This window comes from Pristis pectinata, chromosome 19, assembly GCF_009764475.1.
Source record: "Pristis pectinata isolate sPriPec2 chromosome 19, sPriPec2.1.pri, whole genome shotgun sequence".
NCBI classification, from domain to species: domain Eukaryota; kingdom Metazoa; phylum Chordata; class Chondrichthyes; order Rhinopristiformes; family Pristidae; genus Pristis; species Pristis pectinata.
In genome coordinates this window covers 14528604-14548324 of record NC_067423.1, presented here as the reverse complement: position 1 = coordinate 14548324, position 19721 = coordinate 14528604, and the positions used below count along the sequence as shown (strand labels likewise).

At 39.4% G+C, this 19721-nt stretch overlaps 1 protein-coding gene across 8 annotated transcripts in view; it reads left to right on the top strand.

Moving 5' to 3' along the window:
- LOC127580272 (putative adenosylhomocysteinase 3) overlaps positions 1-19721 on the top strand; it is a 77088-nt gene that overhangs the window by 49523 nt on the left and 7844 nt on the right. For all 8 annotated transcript variants that reach the window (XM_052033456.1, XM_052033457.1, XM_052033454.1 and 5 more), the window contains 8 exons: positions 942-1085; positions 2322-2422; positions 3928-4030; positions 5939-6033; positions 6993-7099; positions 10397-10513; positions 11933-11996; positions 18136-18224. In XM_052033456.1, the coding sequence (XP_051889416.1) occupies positions 942-1085; positions 2322-2422; positions 3928-4030; positions 5939-6033; positions 6993-7099; positions 10397-10513; positions 11933-11996; positions 18136-18224 (820 nt within the window). The remainder of the gene's footprint in view (positions 1-941; positions 1086-2321; positions 2423-3927; positions 4031-5938; positions 6034-6992; positions 7100-10396; positions 10514-11932; positions 11997-18135; positions 18225-19721) is intronic.

The following is a 19721-nucleotide window of genomic DNA, read 5'->3' as shown; positions in this document are numbered from 1 at the left end:
AGTGCTGAGACGATGCTTCCTCTAAGAGTACACGTACCATTTACTTAAAATTTACCAAGTTTACTCCTTTGAGCATAAATGTTTCATGAACTTTGATTAAGTATTATTCAGTTAAATAATTGTATTAATTTTGAAATGTTATAAGGAATTTTAAAAAGTTAAGGTCAAGAAGTTGGTTTCATTACCAAGTCTCTTCTTCCTTTGGATACATACACATTTAAATTGGTAAAATTTACTGAAATGTATTTGAGAATCATGCTGCCTGCAGTGACTCTCCAAGACCTCACCAAAGACACTCCAAATTCACATTTATTCACACTATTGAAGCAGTCTTAAAGGTCAATGCAGTGGATACTTAACCATTCAGACAGCCTGTGCCTAATTATTCTTATAATTTGAAAGGTCCAGTGTGTTCTTAGAATTGTTTTTTATGCATCTGATCAGAGACATTAGTGAGAATGTGAAAGATTTCATATCCTATTTACCTCCTTTTCCAGCCTAATATGGCTTGGTTGCACTACAGTTAGTGCTGCTGCTTCATAGCTCCAGGACTGGGGTTCAATCCTGACCTAGCGTGGTGTCTGTGTGGAGTTTTTTTTCTCTGTGTTCTCACATAGGTTTCTGCTGGGTGCTCCAGTTTCCTCCCACATCCCTAAAATGTGCTGGTAGGTTAATTGGATACTGTAAGTTACCCCTTTGTAAAGATTATTGGCAAGAGGAATCAAACAGGAGTTGAAGGGCATGTGAGAGAGAATGTTTTGGGGGACAGGATAATGCGTGGGGGAGGGAACTGCTCTGCCAGGCGCTGGCATGGACCCTATGGTCCCAATGATATCCTGCATCTAATAAGCAAAGGAAAAAGAAATATTTAATAGGCCAGGAGCTAGAAGAGTGATATTTCTCTGTTACGCTAATTGTTCATTTTTCTCGTCGTCCTCCAGCGGCATCTTATACAGATAGCTCAGATGATGAAACATCACCTCGTGATAAGCAACAGAAAAATTCAAAGGCCAGCAGTGACTTCTGCATCAAGAACATCAAGCAGGCTGACTTTGGGCGTAGGGAGATTGAAATTGCAGAACAAGGTGAGAGATTGTACCTTTCTAGTCATCATTACCAGTGCACTTTATTCATTTACATCATTCTGAGCTAGTGTCTCAAAATACAATAAATCTATGGTCTTGATCAAATGAGGAGGCTACTTTTCACTGAAATGCTACTTTCCCTATAATAAACATGTACCCTAAAAGCCAAGGAGACTGGGGCTGTTCTTGTTGAAGCAGTCATCATAAATTATCCTTCAGTTTCAGCAGACTGAACCATCACCATGAAAGTCAACAACCCCAACCAGTGTGATCAGTAGAAAGTAATTATTTCACTCCTCCACCTCTCCACCATCCCAGATCCAAGTAAAAGAGCACTTAAGACCGAAGCATTTGGCACAGCCCCTCAATACAATCAGCTCAACAAGACTTGCATTCCTCCCCAAAAAAAATTAATGGATTGTTCCAGTTTAACAAATTGGAGAGGACCAGAAGAACATGCATTTAAACTTAGCAAACATAGCAATCTGTTAGATGGTGGTTCTTTTCCTAGAGAATAGTGTGCCTCTGGAATGGATAGTTGCTGACTGTCTGTATACTTTCAAGAGGAAGTTTGAGGGGCAGAGATTACATAACATTACATAAGATTACATAACAGCTTATTATCTGTTAATTGAATTAACAGATAATAAGCACACCGTCAATGAGATCTCTTTGACTGGTTTTGCTTGATTGAGTATGATAGATGAATTTGTTTTCACCCTGATCATCCTTGGCATTTTCCTGTTTTTGTTTTATTTGCCCAATTTTATTGGACAATTTCTGGAGGTAAGTAGTATCTAGTTAAGAGGTATGGCATTGATTGATAAACAGAGTTTATGGTCATCTGATCCTTTCTTGATCATTTTCTTCATATGTCTGACTTTGAAACTAGCTGTATGCAGACCTGATACTTGCTGAATAAAAACCAAGAATCCCCATGGTTTAGTTACTGGAAAGGAAAGGATAAGGTAGTTTTCTTAGTGTTAAGTGATTAGCCCCTCTCAAGTTTGGCTCTATCCAGCAGCATATTCTAATCCAAATATTCCCAGTATTTAATGGTATCTAAATATGATCTTATCATGTGATATAACCATGTTTTTCAATCTTTTTTTTATTCTTTTGTCTACTGTAGATTAAAATGGAACAAATTGGAGTTTCAGTGTAATTTCATTATCAACCAGATGAACCAATAAAAAGATCATCGCTCATCCTGTGCTTGTTCTTATTTTGGTGCAGAGATGCCAGCACTCATGGCTCTACGAAAACGAGCCCAGGGAGAAAAGCCATTGGCTGGAGCGAAGATAGTTGGCTGCACTCACATTACAGCCCAGACTGCGGTGAGTGTCCAACTTTAGAACGCTGGTTATTAAAATCAGGAGGTTGCGCGTGGTGAGTATGTTAATTCACTGTGCAGAACACCAGTTCCAATTTTGTCCATTCTCAGAATGAAAACTCTTTCTGTAAAATATCGTGTGAACTGAACATTGGCACAGAAACCAAAAAAAATTGTGCACTCTTCTTGGGTTAGAATCAAGGATCTTTTTTCAGAGATCTACAGTATTTCATCCATGACGCAGTGATACAGACACAGAGATAAGAGACTTCTTTCTCTGTACTGGTGCTCTTTGCCAGTGGCCATAAATTATTTCCTAGTTTTTTCTAAATTTAATTTTATTCATTTAGAAATTTTTATTTTAGCTTTTGTTCCTTTAATCCCTTGGGTGTTTCCTGCACAGAAGTTTGTGCATGTACAGCCAAAAAAAATGGAGAAACGAGCCAGGGGTTGCTCGGGGCAAAGAGCTGCCAATAACTTTGTTTTTCTGCATTCAGCCCCATCACCCCTCTATTGGATTGAATTATTATTGTGCTTTTCACCTTGTACTTTGTATGTGTTTTGAATTCATGATGTCATTAATCTCAAACCTGTCAGTAGTATCATGTTTTACATTTGCACTATTTGCAGGATAATTTCTGTAACTTTAATGTGCATTGAGGAAGAAGCAATAACGCACCCTCTCCTGTAGATGGCACTTTTGAGCTGCTAGAAACTGCATTGCATTGTCAATATTCACATATCCCTTTATTTCATACAGAATTTTTACTGTTCGACTGTATTTGAGTTGGTGTGATTTACAAAGTCTCACTACTATAGCAGAGTGCACAGAACTTAATAATTGCATGGTTATGCTCAATACATCTTATGTTTCTAAAGTCCACCAACTGTGTGAATTTTCTCTTGCTTCTCAACCTGATTATTCACGCTGGATGTTTCTCTTCATGCTTGATGATGGCTGTTGAAGGTAAGGGTGAGGCATATATTTTAATGGGCCTTTGAAAGCTGACCCACACTGATTCTTTGTTTGGCCCCAGAGCCCATAATCAGAAGAGTTCTGACAACTCATTAAAACTCTTCTGGATGTTTAATCACACATCTTGCCTTATTGATCCCTACTGGAATAGAAATTAGAATTTTGTGGCAACCTATTTTAACCAGGATCTCAATTGATAATTTTGCCAGGAAAATTCAAATAATCATTTCATGAGTAGAATGATATTTGCCATTTTATACAGTTTAAATACACTATTAATTGATTGAATGGATATGTTCTTAAAGCAACTGATTTAAGTAAAATAGATGCAGTGACTGTTTTCTACCCAAATTCTGGGATATTGAATATAACTTTCTCCTGGATAAAGCAAGGTACTACAGAGGGTGGAATCAGAGTGTGCAGTCATATGGGATAAATTATTTGAGGAAGGCAGTAATATAAACTTTAAAACAGAAGATTCTAATATGACTTTTTTTTTACTTTTTGTCTTCCATTGCTTTCTGATGTTGCAGGTTCTGATGGAGACACTTGCTGCCCTAGGAGCACAGTGCAGGTGGGCTGCCTGTAATATTTATTCTACCCAGAATGAAGTGGCTGCTGCTCTGGCTGAGAATGGTAAGGGAAATTTTGCTCAGTATGATTAGTTTTCTCCATTCTTTTCAATACCTTTATCATTGCCTTTTGTCTCTCCCCATTTTCTCAGTGTGCAAATGCCCTGTACCCTTCTCCAATATTGTATTGTTCCACAGAAACTTCATGAACTTTTTTTTAAATAAATTAAAAGTCATGTTGAATGTTGCTGGTAAAGTTTAGGAGTGAAGCACAATGGGCCACAATTTTTTTTGTAGGACCAAAGTAAATTACATTTGTTATCAGTTAGACTTGGCCTCACCTCATTATTCTTACTAATATTTTGCACTACAGATGCTTTTGATTTTTCTCATTTGTTGCCTGCCATCATTTGCTTTGGAAGGTGAGGGTGCCTTGATCCACTGCAGTCAGTGAGGTAGGGAGTACTGGGATTTACACCCAGTCACAATGAAGGAACAGTGATCTTGTAGGTGGTCGCAGCTGCTCAGGTTCCTCTAGTTAGTAGAAATAATGAGATTGGGAAGTGCTGTCAAGGAGGTCTTGGCAAGCTGCTGCAGTGCATTTTGAAGATTGTACATATTTTCAGACACATTGTGCCATTGGTGGAGGGAGTGAATTTCAGTGTAATCAATTGGCTGCCAGTCCATTTGGATACTTCGTCCTGGATTCTCTAGAGCTGCTTCAGTTGTTGGCATTTCGCTCATCCAGGCAAGTCGATCATCGTCTGTCAGACTCTTAATTTGTATATTGTAGATGATAGAAGCCACAGCATTTGTGCGGCTGATCCAATTATGTAAATAGCCTATGGTGACCACTCCACCCCCACCTCGTGTGCTTGTTGAAAAACTTGCACATGGGGCATATTGGCATTTGGAATCCAATAAATGGGGCAATCCACTGTCTATTCCCCCAGAAATGCAGATTAAAGGATTGTTGGACAAATGGTGAAGGAGTGAATAAGAAGTGTAAATTAGAGTGTAAGTTAGAATGAAATCAAGCACCGAAAATTACATTGAAGGACAGAAAAAGATTGGATTGAAAGAGTTTTTAAAAAAAAGACAGGAAATGCTCAGATTTTAGATTTCCAATGACAGTTAAAAACTGAAATTACAAGTCTACATTGGAAGAAAAACTTAGTTATTTTTCACCTGTCTAGTTCTCTGGGAGTAATTAACAATTAACACATACTTTAAATAATCTTCAACAGCTAATCCATCCATAATGAAATATATATGAAGTTTAAATAGGCTCTTTGCATCATTTCAAACAGCTTGCTTTAAGTATCATGTTAACTTCAGATCTGGCATGTAATTACAACAATGCTCAAAAGCGAGCCAGACAAGTACCACTTTTTTTTGCAGAGTGAGCAGCCGATCTTGACAGCAACTTCACGTGTCCATATTGACCATGTGTATCAAAAGCTACTGGCCTGTTTATGCAAAAATAATGGGAAGGCTTAATATGGCTTGATGTTACTTTTAATATATACTACTATTTCACACTTATTTATTCTGTTATGCTACTGCTTCTAACCAAATCTGAACAGAATAAAAGTACCCATGCACACAATCCACAAAATAATTTAATATCAAGATAGATCGCACAGTCACATTGTGTTTTTCATCCTTCACTCAAGTTCACAATGGCATCTGAATCCCATTTAAGATGATTTCTTGTAATAATTCTTCGGCATTGCTCAATTATATTTTAGCCTGAGTAAATTTACCCTAAGTATCCATTGTATGTATATTAAGTATCAGTATGTTTAAGTTATGTAATGAAAAGTTGCTAGTAAACTTAATAATGTGTGGTTTCTATCCCTTTTGAAACAATTGAATAATTGTATGCTGAAGTGACATTGTGTTTTCTCTCGCATCAGTGCCTGAACGTGCTTGTTACTAATGATGCACTGCTATTCTTCCTCTATGCCAGGTTATCCAGTCTTTGCTTGGAAGGGAGAATCAGAAGATGATTTTTGGTGGTGCATTGATCGCTGTGTGAATGTGGAAGGATGGCAGCCTAACATGGTAAAGACAGGTTGTTGCTCTTTAACAGCTTTAAATACTGGTAATGCAATTATTTAACCTTTGATCAGGCTGCATTATTTTTTTAGGAAAGAGGTCTAAGCATTTTAAATAGCAGCATGTTCGTCCTTAAATTCTTTTCTAAATATTTGGACATTTTTAGGATTTCTTTTAGACATATTTGGATGTTTTTACTAATGGCTGTTAATTTCCAGTTAAGTGTATGAAATATAGTGAAATATATAAAGTGTATCCTTTGGGTTGGGGATTTGTTTGATCAAAAGTTTGCACAGTGGGACATGTATGAAGAATAATGTCCACAAATATTTATTTTCTGCAGAGGCACTTCAGTGTGCAATATTCACTGAACACAGTTGATTTAGATTTTTGATTGGGGGAAAGGAATGACATTTTTCATAAGGGCAGGAAAGTTCTAGAAACATGAGTACAATGGCAAGATGAATAGCAGATTCAAGTTAATATGAGGAGATACGAAATAAAAGTAAGAATGCTAAAGGGAATGTATCTTGTAGAGTAAGATTTGAGAGGAGCAAGAGAACCTTGGTGTGCCAAGCCATTAAAGGTGAGTTTAGAATTGGATAAGGCTTCAAGAAGGCATACTGAGTCTTTGGTTGTGCATCCGCAGACGATGAGATTGACAAAGATATTGCTTTTTCTTTTGAAGGGTGGAAATAATGTCTAGAACTTCATTATGGAACTTGCCTTGAGTGGTTTACACAGATTTGATAGAATTCAGTGGATAAGTTTTAAACCTGTGAAGTGAATGGATATCAGGGGTTGTGGAAAGAAGGGTTTGGCTTCTGCATCCAAAGACTTTCGAAACTCTGATCCGGAGTTGCAGTAATGTCCCTTTGTACCTGTATGACTATTTTTGGGTTTGGCCTTGCTACATAATATGCTGATTTTCAAATGAAGTGGAAGTAATTTGTGTTTTGGTGCAGATACTGGATGATGGTGGAGACCTCACTCACTGGATTTATAAGAAGTATCCTAACATGTTCAAGAAAATTAAGGGCATTGTGGAAGAAAGTGTGACTGGTGTTCACAGGTGAGTGTTTAACGTGCAAACTTCTCAGTGGTCTTTGGAGTTTGTTTAGTTGTTACTGCAATAGTTTTTTTGGGTCTTGTGCCTTCTAATATTGAGATGTCATTCTGCATGTTCTTCCCACTTCCTGAGTCTATGTTGCAATCTAATTGTAGGGTAGAACATAGAATGTAGAACATTACAGCATGGGAACAGGCCCTTTTGGCCCATTTTGTCTGTGTGTATATTTAAAACAAAACTGCATTCCAAAACATCCCCCCCTCCCACTTTAAACCTATGCCCTCTGGTATATGACATTTCCATCCTGGGAGAAAGACTCCAACTATCTCCCCTATCTATTGCCTCTCATAATTTTATATACTTGTGTCAGGTCATCGCTTAGCCTCTGGTGCTCCAGAGAAAACAATCCAAGTTTGTCCAACCACCTTATAGCCAATACACTCCAATCCAAGCAACATCCTGATGAATCTCTTCTCCACCCACTCCATAGCCTCCACATACTTCCTGTAGTGTGGCAACCAGAACTGTACACAGTACTCTAAATGTGGCCTAACCAAAGTTTTATTAAACTGCAACATGACTTTCCAACTTTTATACTTAGTGTCCTGACTGAAGGCAAGCATACCATATGCTGCCTTTTCTATCTACTTGTGTTGCTACTTTTAGGGACGTATGAACTTGCACCACAAGATCCCTCTGTACATCAGTGATTCAAAGACTCCTGTCATTTACTGTATACTTTCCTCTTGTATTTGACCTCTCAAAATGGACCACCTCACACTTGTCTGGATTTAACTCCATCTGCCATTTCTCTGCCCAGATGTTCAGTTCATTGATATCCAGATGTATCCTTTGACAACTTTCCTTGCTATCCACAGCTCCTTCAACTTGCGTGTCATCTTCAAACTTACTAATCAGACTACCCTTATTTTCATCCGGATCATTTTTATATGTCAGAAACAACAGAGGTCCCAGCACTGATCCCAGCGGGACACCACTGATCACAAGCCTCTAGTCGGAGAAACACTCCTCTACCACTACCCCTTGTCTTCTATGACCAAGTCAGTTTTGGATCCAGTTTATCAATTCACCATGGATCCCATGTGACTTGATCTGCTGGACCAGGCTTACCACAAGGGACCTTGTCAAATGCTTTATTAAAGTTCATGTAGATAACATTCACTGCCCTACCCTCTTCAATCATCTTCATCCCTTCCTCAACAAAGCTGAATCAAATTTGTGAGACAGGCCCTCCCCCACATAAAGCCATACTGACTATCCCTCATACATGCTTTTCCATGTGAGTAAATCCTGTCCCTAAGGATTTTCAATAATTTCCTTCCTGCCAATGTAAGGCACACCCATCTATCATCTCCAGGTCTGTTCCTGTTGCGCTCAGACAAAGGAACAACATTGGCTATTCTCCAGCCTTCTGGAGAATATGAATGTGCTCTAAATCTTTACAGATGTCCTGCACCCAAATCACTTAATAAACTACACTGGCATTATCATTATTGCTAGCTTTTTTTTCTGCCGTGAAGAAGCGCATCCTTTCCCACAACAAGCTTGCTAATTGGAGCAGACAATGCTTAGACCCTGGAATCCATTAAATGTAGCTGTCAAGTTGACTCTTTCTAGCAATTTTCATGCTTTGACCATTGCTGAAGGTGGAACTACCAATGAAGACAGTCTCCCACTGACCTGCAAAGACCGAGATCGATATATAAACAATCGTAGTTCCAAATCAAAACACAATTGCCAATGCATGCACAACACCCTTGATCCTGAGTTTGCCCACAAGTTCTCCCGTTCATCACTTACAAAGTCATTTCCAGAGCTGCTTTTAGGCTACTAGGGAGAGCTGTGGTTGGAGACCAGTGGTGTCATTGGTTGTGTTGATAATTTGTTGCATGTTTTAAGTATTGATGCATCTTCAAGCAGTATGTTCTTGTCTTCCAGAGATTATTTCTAGTCTCCTATACAGCTACATTCCAAAGTTGTCAAGTTACAATGAGGAAGGTGAAAAAAATCCATTCTATGTTGATTAACTGTTTGGTTTGATTTGATTTTCCTCCCAGTATATTTGAATATCATCAAATTGATGCACTGGAATAGGCAAATGACCTTAATGGAAGTCATTTGCTGGGGCTCAATAGATACAGGTGTAGGGGAATGTTTCCCAGTTCTCTCAGGTAGTGAGCAACTGATCTAAACACAGTCAGGGACTTTCAGTTATTGGTGTACATACCTTATTGTCTTTATTGAATTGATTTTGGACAGTGCAGTGCAAGTTCTGCCAGTTATTGAAGAGTTATCTTGCATCCCCTTAATCGCTGTTTGGTAACCTCAGGAACTAGAAGTCTGTCCAGTTATTGCTGTCCTGTATTGATGCTCACTCTCCAAGTTGGGCCCTGGAGAATAATGTTTGGATCAGATGCCAGTGTTCTGCGATGCTGCAGAGTTGGCATCTGTGTTTATTTCTGTCAATCAATTCAGAAATAATGTTAAAGGTGAATATTAGCAAGCTGGGGGTGGGGGAGGAACAACAAACATTTTGAACGTACTGTTACACTTTCCCACAAGCCTGTGTTTTTCTACCTTTTGGAATAATATGAAAATTAACCAATTAAAGATTTCAATACATATTTTTGAGGTTTAAATCTGTTAAAGCAACAGAGGCCATGAACATGCATTCTAGAATGTAATTGTGATGATTGTGTGGCTCATCTCAAAATTAAGGGACTTTGGAAGAGTTGTCGTGTAACTGGAGATCCCTGAACTGCAGAAGGTCTCAACTGGATTCATTCTGGCTATAAGCTTTTGCTTTTGTTTATTTTGGGATGTCCTTTGGCATGCACCATTCATGCCTTGTGGCTTCAGGCTTTAGTTGCATTTCATCATGTTGCCTTATTTGTTTTTCTGTCACAGTCATGTAAGCTGGTTATGATTTCAGTTTTTTGCTGTTTGTTTCTGCAGTTGAGCCATATATGCAGATGTTAAATTAAAAGTTCCCAAAAAAAACTGTTATCCAAGCTTGAATTCTATTGTAAATGACTGAAACATTGCTATATGTTAGTTGAAAGCAGGAGAGATGAGAAAGAATCTGTTGAAAGTTTCTGATAGAGCTTCCTGTCCCAAATCTGAGACACTGGAAAGAAGCTCAGACATTATCAGCTCTATATTTTTAAAGTGTTTATTTTTTACTTTTGTCAGCAATGAGCCTGAGCTTAACTGTTTGTCTGAAGTATGTTAAACCAAAGTGAAATATCTGTATTTTTGCTTTTTCTCTTCCTTTTTAAGGCTTTACCAGTTGTCTAAAGCTGGTAAGCTCTGTGTTCCAGCCATGAATGTAAATGACTCTGTAACCAAGCAGAAGTTCGATAATCTTTATTGCTGTAGAGAGTCCATACTGGATGGGTATGTATACGAACACTGCTCACCTCAAGTCAGTTTTATATCAAGTATAAGGAAATATTTATTAAATCTATTTGGGAGTGAAATAATAATCCAGAAAATGATATTACTCAAGATTTCCTTGGCTAAAAGGAAGGATATTGAAAATCCGCCAGTCAGTCTCAAAGTTTTATCGGTTGCTAATGAAGGTCCTCATTAGCAACTGATAAAACTCTGTCCTCTGCAGTTCATGTGTGTCAAGATCCCAAATAAAACCAAGGCTTCATCTCTTGATTGGCAGGGGCCTGGGACTGTGTATGCCATTTTATTTTTATTGAGAAAATATAATTCATTGGGTGAGTTGAAGCAGGGGGAGGTAAATAAGTGCCTGTAAAGTGAAGGACCCTTTTCGGTGGGCAACTGGCCTTTTCATTTAATATCAAGTCTGAACATTGCAGCTTGTTAGCACACAAGTTTTATTTTAAATAAACGAAATAGTTAGATTGTGGAAATAATAGCAAGGCCTTCATTTGCCACATTGATGGTGTGAGAAACACCGTGAATGTTATATTTTGTTTATTTTCAGTGATGACACTGTTCCAAGTATGTACATACATTCTACCTTTTTCTGCATCTCTAGTCTTGACTGGTTTTACTGTCTACTGAGCAAATTTGCACCTTTGGCTGCAAATCAGATTCAACAAAACCTCTGGAGGAGGATATGAGTGATGAGAGATGCTACTCTAACTCATTCCCTTATCCAATCTTATTCCTTGCTGCCTGTGTCAAAGTCTGGAGTGAGCTGCAATACTGGGCACTCAGTCCTTTCTGCTGAAAGAGAGCAAAAATCTGATGTAGCTGACTAATATAGAAAATCAGCAGGAGGGGCTTGGGATCGGATCAAAAGATCAGTTATTTGGTGTATCTATCTTTTTAAAAAAAAATCTTTTTGAAGAATGTGTTTATGGGTTCAAAAACAGAATTCGATGGAAGCAATTGGCAGGACAGGCAGCATCAGTAAGGAGTGAAACAGTGTTGACATTTCAGGTCAAGGACCCTTTATCAGAACTGGAAAAGTTAGAAAACGAGTTTGTTTTAAGGTGAAAAGAGGGGGAGGATGGAGAGAACAGATGCTGTTCATGATGGGGTGCAGACTAAAGTTATCAAGGTTACCATTTAATTGAAGACTGAAAAGAAAATTAAAAGATATTGAAGCAGGAAGATCTCTTGGGGCAGAGAGATAGAGGGGTGTGTGAAAAGGGGGGGAACATCTAAAATTGTTAAATTCAGTATTAAGTCCCCATTTTCTCCATTGATTATGGGTTTCTTCATTGGTTTGTCTTTGAGTAGGATGGATAATTATTATAGTGAATGATTACATTTTTTCTCAGTGTTTGAAACTATTTTGAGAACTAACGATGAATTTCACATTTTTAATGAAAGCCTCAAGAGGACAACAGATGTGATGTTTGGAGGCAAACAGGTCGTGGTCTGTGGATACGGAGAGGTAAGTATTTGCTTTATAATTATTTTAGGAGGATGATAACAGGCTTTCCAGTCTCGACTCATCCTCATTTGGTGTGCTAAACCTTTCATATTGTAAGCTCTCAATACATGTTTCTTTAACCGAAGTTTGTTTCTGTGCATAAACATTATCTTTTGTCTTTGAGCAGCCTATAACTTTGACAGTGACATCAGTGTTGAGTTCTATTTCTCATCGCTCTTCATTAAGTCTATTTGCTGACTTTCATTCACAGACTGCAGCTAAATCTGTTCATCAACAACAACTAAGCTTTCATTTTGCTAATATTTTAAGATTGGAAGGAGTTGTAGTTCTGACAAAATTGTCGACCTTTCAGATTTCATGTGCCAGTTCAAAGAAAGGTAAAAGGGTACTTTTGATGAATCTTGTACTTTTGGAAACATGAGATGTTGGCATCAATTTTGCTTTCCTTTCAATTTTCAACAGTCCACTGTATATAATTACCACAGCAGTTAAAATAGAAATTTGTTTGTTTATGTTCTTTAGAAGGTTGCAGCTAAAACAGTTTAGTCAATAAATACCTCAACTCTTTTAAGTTAAGAACATGTGACCGATATAAATAAAATATGCAGTAAACTTGGTTTTGTCAGTGTCAGAAGCGTTGTGCTAAATGGTGTTGACATCTGTAATTGCATATTTTATTTTTAATTCTAAAAATAATAATGTACACTGCAACAGGAAGCGGGGAAGGGCCAAGTTGATGGTATTTTTGCTGGAATTCTAGAGCTGACAATTTGAATCTTTGCTAATCAGTTCAACCTACTAATGTGCTCAGTGTTTCTGCTGATGTTTGAATCTGGAACCGTATGCAGAACAACACTGTGCATGCACTAGTTCTTAATTTGCAAACAGCCAACGTTCAGGAAATCTGTATTTGAATACAGACAAAATATCAAAATACACAAATGATACAAAGTGGGGAAAGCAGTTAACTGCAAAAAAATAAATGTAAACCACCTCAGTAGGAGATTTTAGCAGGTGCAAGATGAAATTATGAGGTGATACATTTTATGAAGGAGAACAAATAGACACTATTTAGGGAAACTTGAGAGTAGAGAAACATGGAAATACTGAAAAATACTGCAGGTGCTGTAAGCGTTCCACAGGTCAGGTAGCAATCTCAGTAGAGGAGAATTGATATTTCATATGTATGTTTAGAGGAACACGTTTCAGTGCTGGAGCAGAGAGCAATTTGGACTGGGTTATGCTGGAGACAGGATAATAGAGACTGGAATAGATGCAGCCTACAGAACAGGATAAGGTAGAGAATGGAGTGTGTAATCCTACATTTTATAAATAGAAGTACAGAATATAAATGCTGTTCTATCATTGAACCTATAGTCACTGGTTAACCCCATAGTTGGAATAATTCACTCAGTTTGGGTACCTTGCTTCATGAAGAATGTTTGGACCATGGGCAGAATCAGAAGAGCATCACAACAATGATATCAGATGCAAAATTTTAGTTGAAAAGAGAATGGAGAAGCTGATGAAGTCTTTTCATGATAAAAGAGGGAATTGTTTAAAAGAGGGAATTGGCTCTGTGTTAAAGAGAGACTATGAATTTAATAAACAAAAATATAATTCTTGGGATTGCATCAACTAAAGCACGTAACGTCACGGTACATCTGCACCCCTAATGATACAAAGTTGGGTGGCAGCTTGAGTTGTGGGGAGGATTGAGAGGGGCTTCACAGGGATATAGCTGGGCTAACTAAAATGGTAGAACATGGCAGATGGAATATAACTATGGAAAAATATGAAGTATTCCACTTTGGTAGAAAAAGTAGCAGAAGGGAATATTTCTTAGATGGTGGGAGATTGAAAGGTGTTGGTGTTCAGCAGGATCTGAGTGTCCTTTGTACAACTTGCTGAAAGATAACATGCAAGTGCAGTAAGCAGTTAGGAAGGCAAAGGGCAAGCTGGCTTTACTGCAAAAGGATTTGAGTACAAGAATAAAGACATACTGAAATTACTTGAGATTTTTCAACATCGAACAGTTCAGCACATGAACAGGCCCTTCAGCCCACGATGTCTGTGCCATCCATGGTGTCAATCCAAACTAATCCCATCTGCCTGCACGTGGTCTATATCCCTCCATTCCTTGCCTGTTCATGTTCCTATCTAAATGCCTCTTCAACGTTGCTATCGTTTCTGCTTCCACCACTTCCCCTGGCTGTGCATTCCAGGCACCAACTAATCTCTATGTATTAAAAGAAAACTTGCCACAGAAATCTCCTTTAAACTTCCCCCTCCCACATTAAATCTATAGAACATAGAACAGTACAGCACAGTCTGGGCCCTTCAGCCCACGATGTTGTGCCAACCTATATAAACCTTATCCCCATTTAATCTATCCCCCTCTCTACTTCACCTCCCATAATCCTCTGTTTTAATTTTGTCCATGTGTCTATCTAATAGTCTCTTAAATGACCCTATCATATCGGCCCCTACCACCAACCCCAGCAGTGCATTGCAGGCACCCACCACTCTGTGTGTGTGTGTGTGTGTGTGTGTGTGTGTATTTATTTATTTATATTTATATATATATCTGTGTGTAAAACTAAACCCTACCTCTCCCCTGAACTTTCCTCCACACACCTTAAACAGGTGACCTCTAGTATTGGCCGTACCCACCCTGGGGATAAGATGCTGCCTGTCCACTCTGTCTGTGCCTCTCATAATCTTATACATCGCTATCAAATCTCTCATCCTCCACAGCTCCAAAGAGAAAAGCCCTAACTCTCTCAATTTCTCCTCATAAGGCATGCTCTCCAACCCAGGCAGCATCCTTGGAAATCTCCTCTGCACCGTCTCCATGGCTTCCACATCCTTCCTATAATGTAATGACTAGAACTGAACACAATATTCCAAGTGTGGTCTAACCAGAGTCTTGTAGAGCTGCAACATTACCTCTCGGCTCTTGAACTCAATCCCCCAGCTAATGAAGGCCAGCACACCATATGCTGCCTTAACCGCCCTGCCCTTGTGCAGCAACTTTGAGGGATCTATGTATTTGGACCCCAAGATCTCTCTGTTCCTCCATGCTGCTAAGAATCTTGCAATTAACCATGTACTCTATCTACTACACCACCAACCTTCGTGTCATCTGCAAACTTACCAACCCATCCTTCCACTTCCTCATCCAAATCAGTTATAAAAATCACAAAGAGCAGGGGTCCCAGAGCAGATCCCTGCAGAACACCATTAGTTACTGACCTCCAGGTCGAATATGCCCCTTCTACAACCACCCTCTGCCTTCTGTGAGCAAGCCAATTTCGAATCCACACAGCTAATTTTCCATGGATCCCATACCTCATGACTTTCTGAATGAGCCTACCATTGGGAACCTTGTCAAACACCTTGCTAAAATCTATATATACCACATCCACCGCACTATCTTCATCAATTTGTCTTGTCACTTCCTCAAAAAAAACTAATAGATTCGTGAGGCACGACCTGCCCTTCACAAAGTCATTTTGACTATCCCTAATAAGACAATGCTTCTCCAAATGCTCATAAATCCTGACCCTAAGAATCCTCTCCAATAGTTTGCCCACGACTGATGTAAGACTCACTGGTCTATAATTCCCAGGATTACCCCTGTTACACATTTTGAACAATGGAACGATGTTTGGCGTCCTCCAATCCTCTGGTACCACTCATGTGGCCAGGGAGGACTCAATCATCGTTAATGCTCCAGAAATCTCTTCCCTCGCTTCCCATAGTAACCTGGGGTATATCCTGTCGACATCTATCCTAATGCTTTTTAGTAGCTCCAACACTGCTTCTTTGTTAACCTCGATATGCTCCAACACATTTGCCTCTTCTGTGCTAACTTCACATTTGTCTAAGTCCCTCTCGCTAGTGAACACTGAAGCAAAGTATTCATTTAGGACCTCCCCTACCACCTCCACTTCCAGACACATTTTTCCCTCCTTATCCCTGACCGTTCCTACCCTCACCCTCACATACGTGTAGAATGCCTTGGGGTTTTCCTTGACCCTACTTGCCAAGGCCTTCTCATGTCCCCTGGTAGCTCTCCTAAGTCCCTTCTTAAGTGCCTTCCTGGCTACCTTGTAACTCTCAAGAGCCCTATCTGATTTTTGCTTCCTAAACCTTAAATATGCTTCCTTCTTCCTCTTGACTAACCCTTCCACCTCTCTTGTTAACCATGGTTCCTTCACCCTGCCATCCTTTCCTTGTCTCAGCGGGACAAATCTATGTAGAACCCCATGTAGGTGGTCCCGAAACAGCTTCCACATTTCTGCAGTGCATTTACCAGAGAACATCTGTCCCCAGTTTATGCTCTCAAGTTCTTGCCTAATACCATTGTAATTTGCCCTCCCCAATTAAATATTTTCCCACAATGTCTGCTCCTATCTTTGTCCATGGTTATGCTAAAGGTCAAGGAGTTGTGGTCACTATCCTCGAAATGCTCGCTCACCGAGAGGTCTTTCACCTGACCAGGTTCATTGCCTAATACCAGATCCAGCATGGCCACTCCTCTAGTTGGCCTGTCTACATACAGTGTCAGGAATCCTTCCAGTACACACAACAAATTCTGCCCCATCTAAACCTTTTGCACCAGGCCCTCTAGCATTTGACATTTCCACCCTGGGAAAAAGACTCTGACTGTCGACCCTATCTATGCCTCTCATAATTTTATATACTTCTATCAGGTCACCCCTCAACCTCCAGTGCTCCAGACAAAATGCTCACAAGTTTTATCCAATCTCTCCTTATAGCTAATATTCTCTAATCCTGGCAACATCCTGGTAAACCTGTTCTGCACCTTCTCCAAAATCTCCACATCCTTCCTTTAATACGGCAACCAGAACTGCACACAATACTCCAAATATGGCCTAACCAAAGTTTTATATAGTTGTAATATGACTAACGGACTTTTATACTCAACAACCCAGCTGCTGAAGGCAAGCATGCCATAAACCACTTTTACCACCCTATCTACTTGTGTTGCTACTTTCAGGGAACTATGGACTTGCACCCCAGGATCTCTCTGCACATCAATGCTCCTAAGGGTCCTGCCATTCCTGGAAAATAGTGTCCCACTTTCCTCTTGTGTCTGACCTCCCAAAGTGCAACATTTCACACTTGACCAGATTACATTCCATCTGTCATTTTTCTGCCCATATTTCCAACTGATCCATATCCTGCTGTATCCTTTGACAACCTTCGTCACTGTCTGCACCTCTGCCAACTTTTGTGTCATCTCCAAGCTTGCTAATCTGCCCACCTATATTTTCATCCAAATCATTTATATATTTAACAAAATAAGTCCCATTACTGATCTTTGACGAACACCACTGGTTAGAGATCTCCAGTCAAAATAACACCCCTCTATCCTCTGTCTTCTATGGCCAAGTCAATTTCAAATCCAAGATCTTGTGTTCTCACCAGGCTCCTAAGTATTATCTACCAAAGGAGCAATAGACTTGCAACTGAAGGAGTGCAGCAGAAGTTCACCAGACCGTTCACCATCCCTGGAAACAATGAGGCAAGAATAAACAGACTGGGCCTGTACTCTCATTAGAAAAATTAGAGGTAACCTCATTGAAATGCATAAAAATTGTAATGGGCCTTGGCAGTTTAGGTACAGGGATGTTTCTCTTGGCTGGAGTTTCTGGAATCTGAGGTTGAAATTGCAAAATAAGAGCTCCGCCTTCAGGACTGAAATGAGAAATTATCTCTTCACCTTGAAGATAGTGAGTCTTTTGGAACTTGGAGACTCGGTTGCCAGTATATTCAAGATGAGATCACTGCATGTTTGAATAATGAGGGAATCAAGGGATGTAGGATTGATACATGGAAGTGGCACTGAGATTAAAAACAATCAGCTGCCCTTATTGAATGTTAGAGCAGGGCCAGGGGGGCCTATTCCTGCCTCTCTTTCCTATGGAACTGTTTGCAAATGGTGTGAAGAAACCTGCCAATAAGGGTCTCTTAGCACAAATTTTTTCCTTGTATGAACTGTCAACCCTTCCGAAGATTGTAAGGACTACTAATTTTGTTTGGAATAATTATGCCGTAACGATGGCTAAGTTTCATAGCCTGCACAAACATATTCTACGTTGTCTTCCAGGTTGGAAAGGGCTGTTGTGCTGCTTTAAAGGCAATGGGATCCATAGTGTACGTCACAGAAATTGATCCAATTTGTGCTCTCCAAGCCTGGTAAGAACAAGAATTGCAATGGCTGATTATATTTGCATGTTTTTCATATAGGAGTTTAAAACTTAGAAACCAACTACAAAATGGTGCACATTTATCCAGTTTAATTTGCTTATCCTGACTAGGACAATCTGGCACACTTGCACACACTAGCCTGACATGGTATGCTCATTTTTGTCCACATCTGGCCTTATCTATAAAATGGACAGCAGTTTGTATTAACCGCTAAGGTCCTGAATAGCAGTTATTGCAAGTAGTGTTTTAGTGGTGTCTTTAGTTCTTGCTGGAAAGGCTGCCAGACTGAGGTGTGCTACTCATGTTTATTTACTTCTGATGAAATAGTGCAAAACTATGATTAGCCCAAATATAGAAGTTTATAAAGGCACTGGATTTTCTGTACAGGTCCTAGATAAGATTGTGCAGTACATTGTGGTATTTGAATATTGTAGGGTAGATCTTAAACACTTTGTATGTTCCCTCTTTAATTTGGGGACTGGCCTAATTCTTCATTCCAGTCTTTCATTAGTTTGATGAGATTATGAAGTAATATGGATACCTCTGCCATTTTAGTGTGTCATTATAGATTTAAAAGATTCCAGGGATGCCAAATCTTGGAGATGCAGGACATGGAGACTGAACACATTATCTAGGACGTCATTGCAATCTAGATCCTCGTCCACTTGACTACTGGTTTGTGCTATGTGCTCCTACTTGCTGTGCCCCAGCAAACTGACCTTATGTCTCCACTTCACTTAGTGGGACAAGACATTGGAAGAGTTTCAGAGACCTCCAACCACACACACCTTTCATTTCTTCAGTACTGTTTTTGTTCTTGTCATCTGACAGTTACTTCATCTCTGTCTTCCTGAACCTCACTCTTTCCCTTTTATCACTTCCTCCTCCTTAAATGCATGCTTAAGAAGTTGATCAGCTTCACCAGCTAAACTATTTTCCTCCAGATTCTCATTCACAGTTTTCACCCACCTTTAAGTACTTTGATTTTACATCCTTTGCACAAGAAACACTCAATATATTAGAAATATTTACTGTGGACCCTCCCAACTCTGCTAACAGTCCTGAGATGTGATCTTCGTGGTTAGTAAGTTGACAGTCAGGCAGAGTGCAAGTGCCAGTTGTTGGCTACTAATTTTGCATTTAAGCAAAGATGGGATCATAGAACTATAATACTGTTTGAAGTTTAATAATCTATTAATCCAGTCTCCTGAGAATGAGACATCAGGTTATGAATTATCATCATTTGGAGTGATAACCCATGGCACCTGCTGGCAAAGTATTGGTGTACAATACTGTGATATGATAAAGCTGTTCTATACGACTCAGTTTTTACATGCAACAGCTAATGCAACATATATTGTCTGAAAAACGCTTCAACTGGGAAATCAGAAACAACATGGAGGGGAACTTGCCATTTGAGCATGACGGCTGATTTTATGTTCCTCCTAATGCCACCAACTGAGAGGCATGAGAGGAGGTATAGAG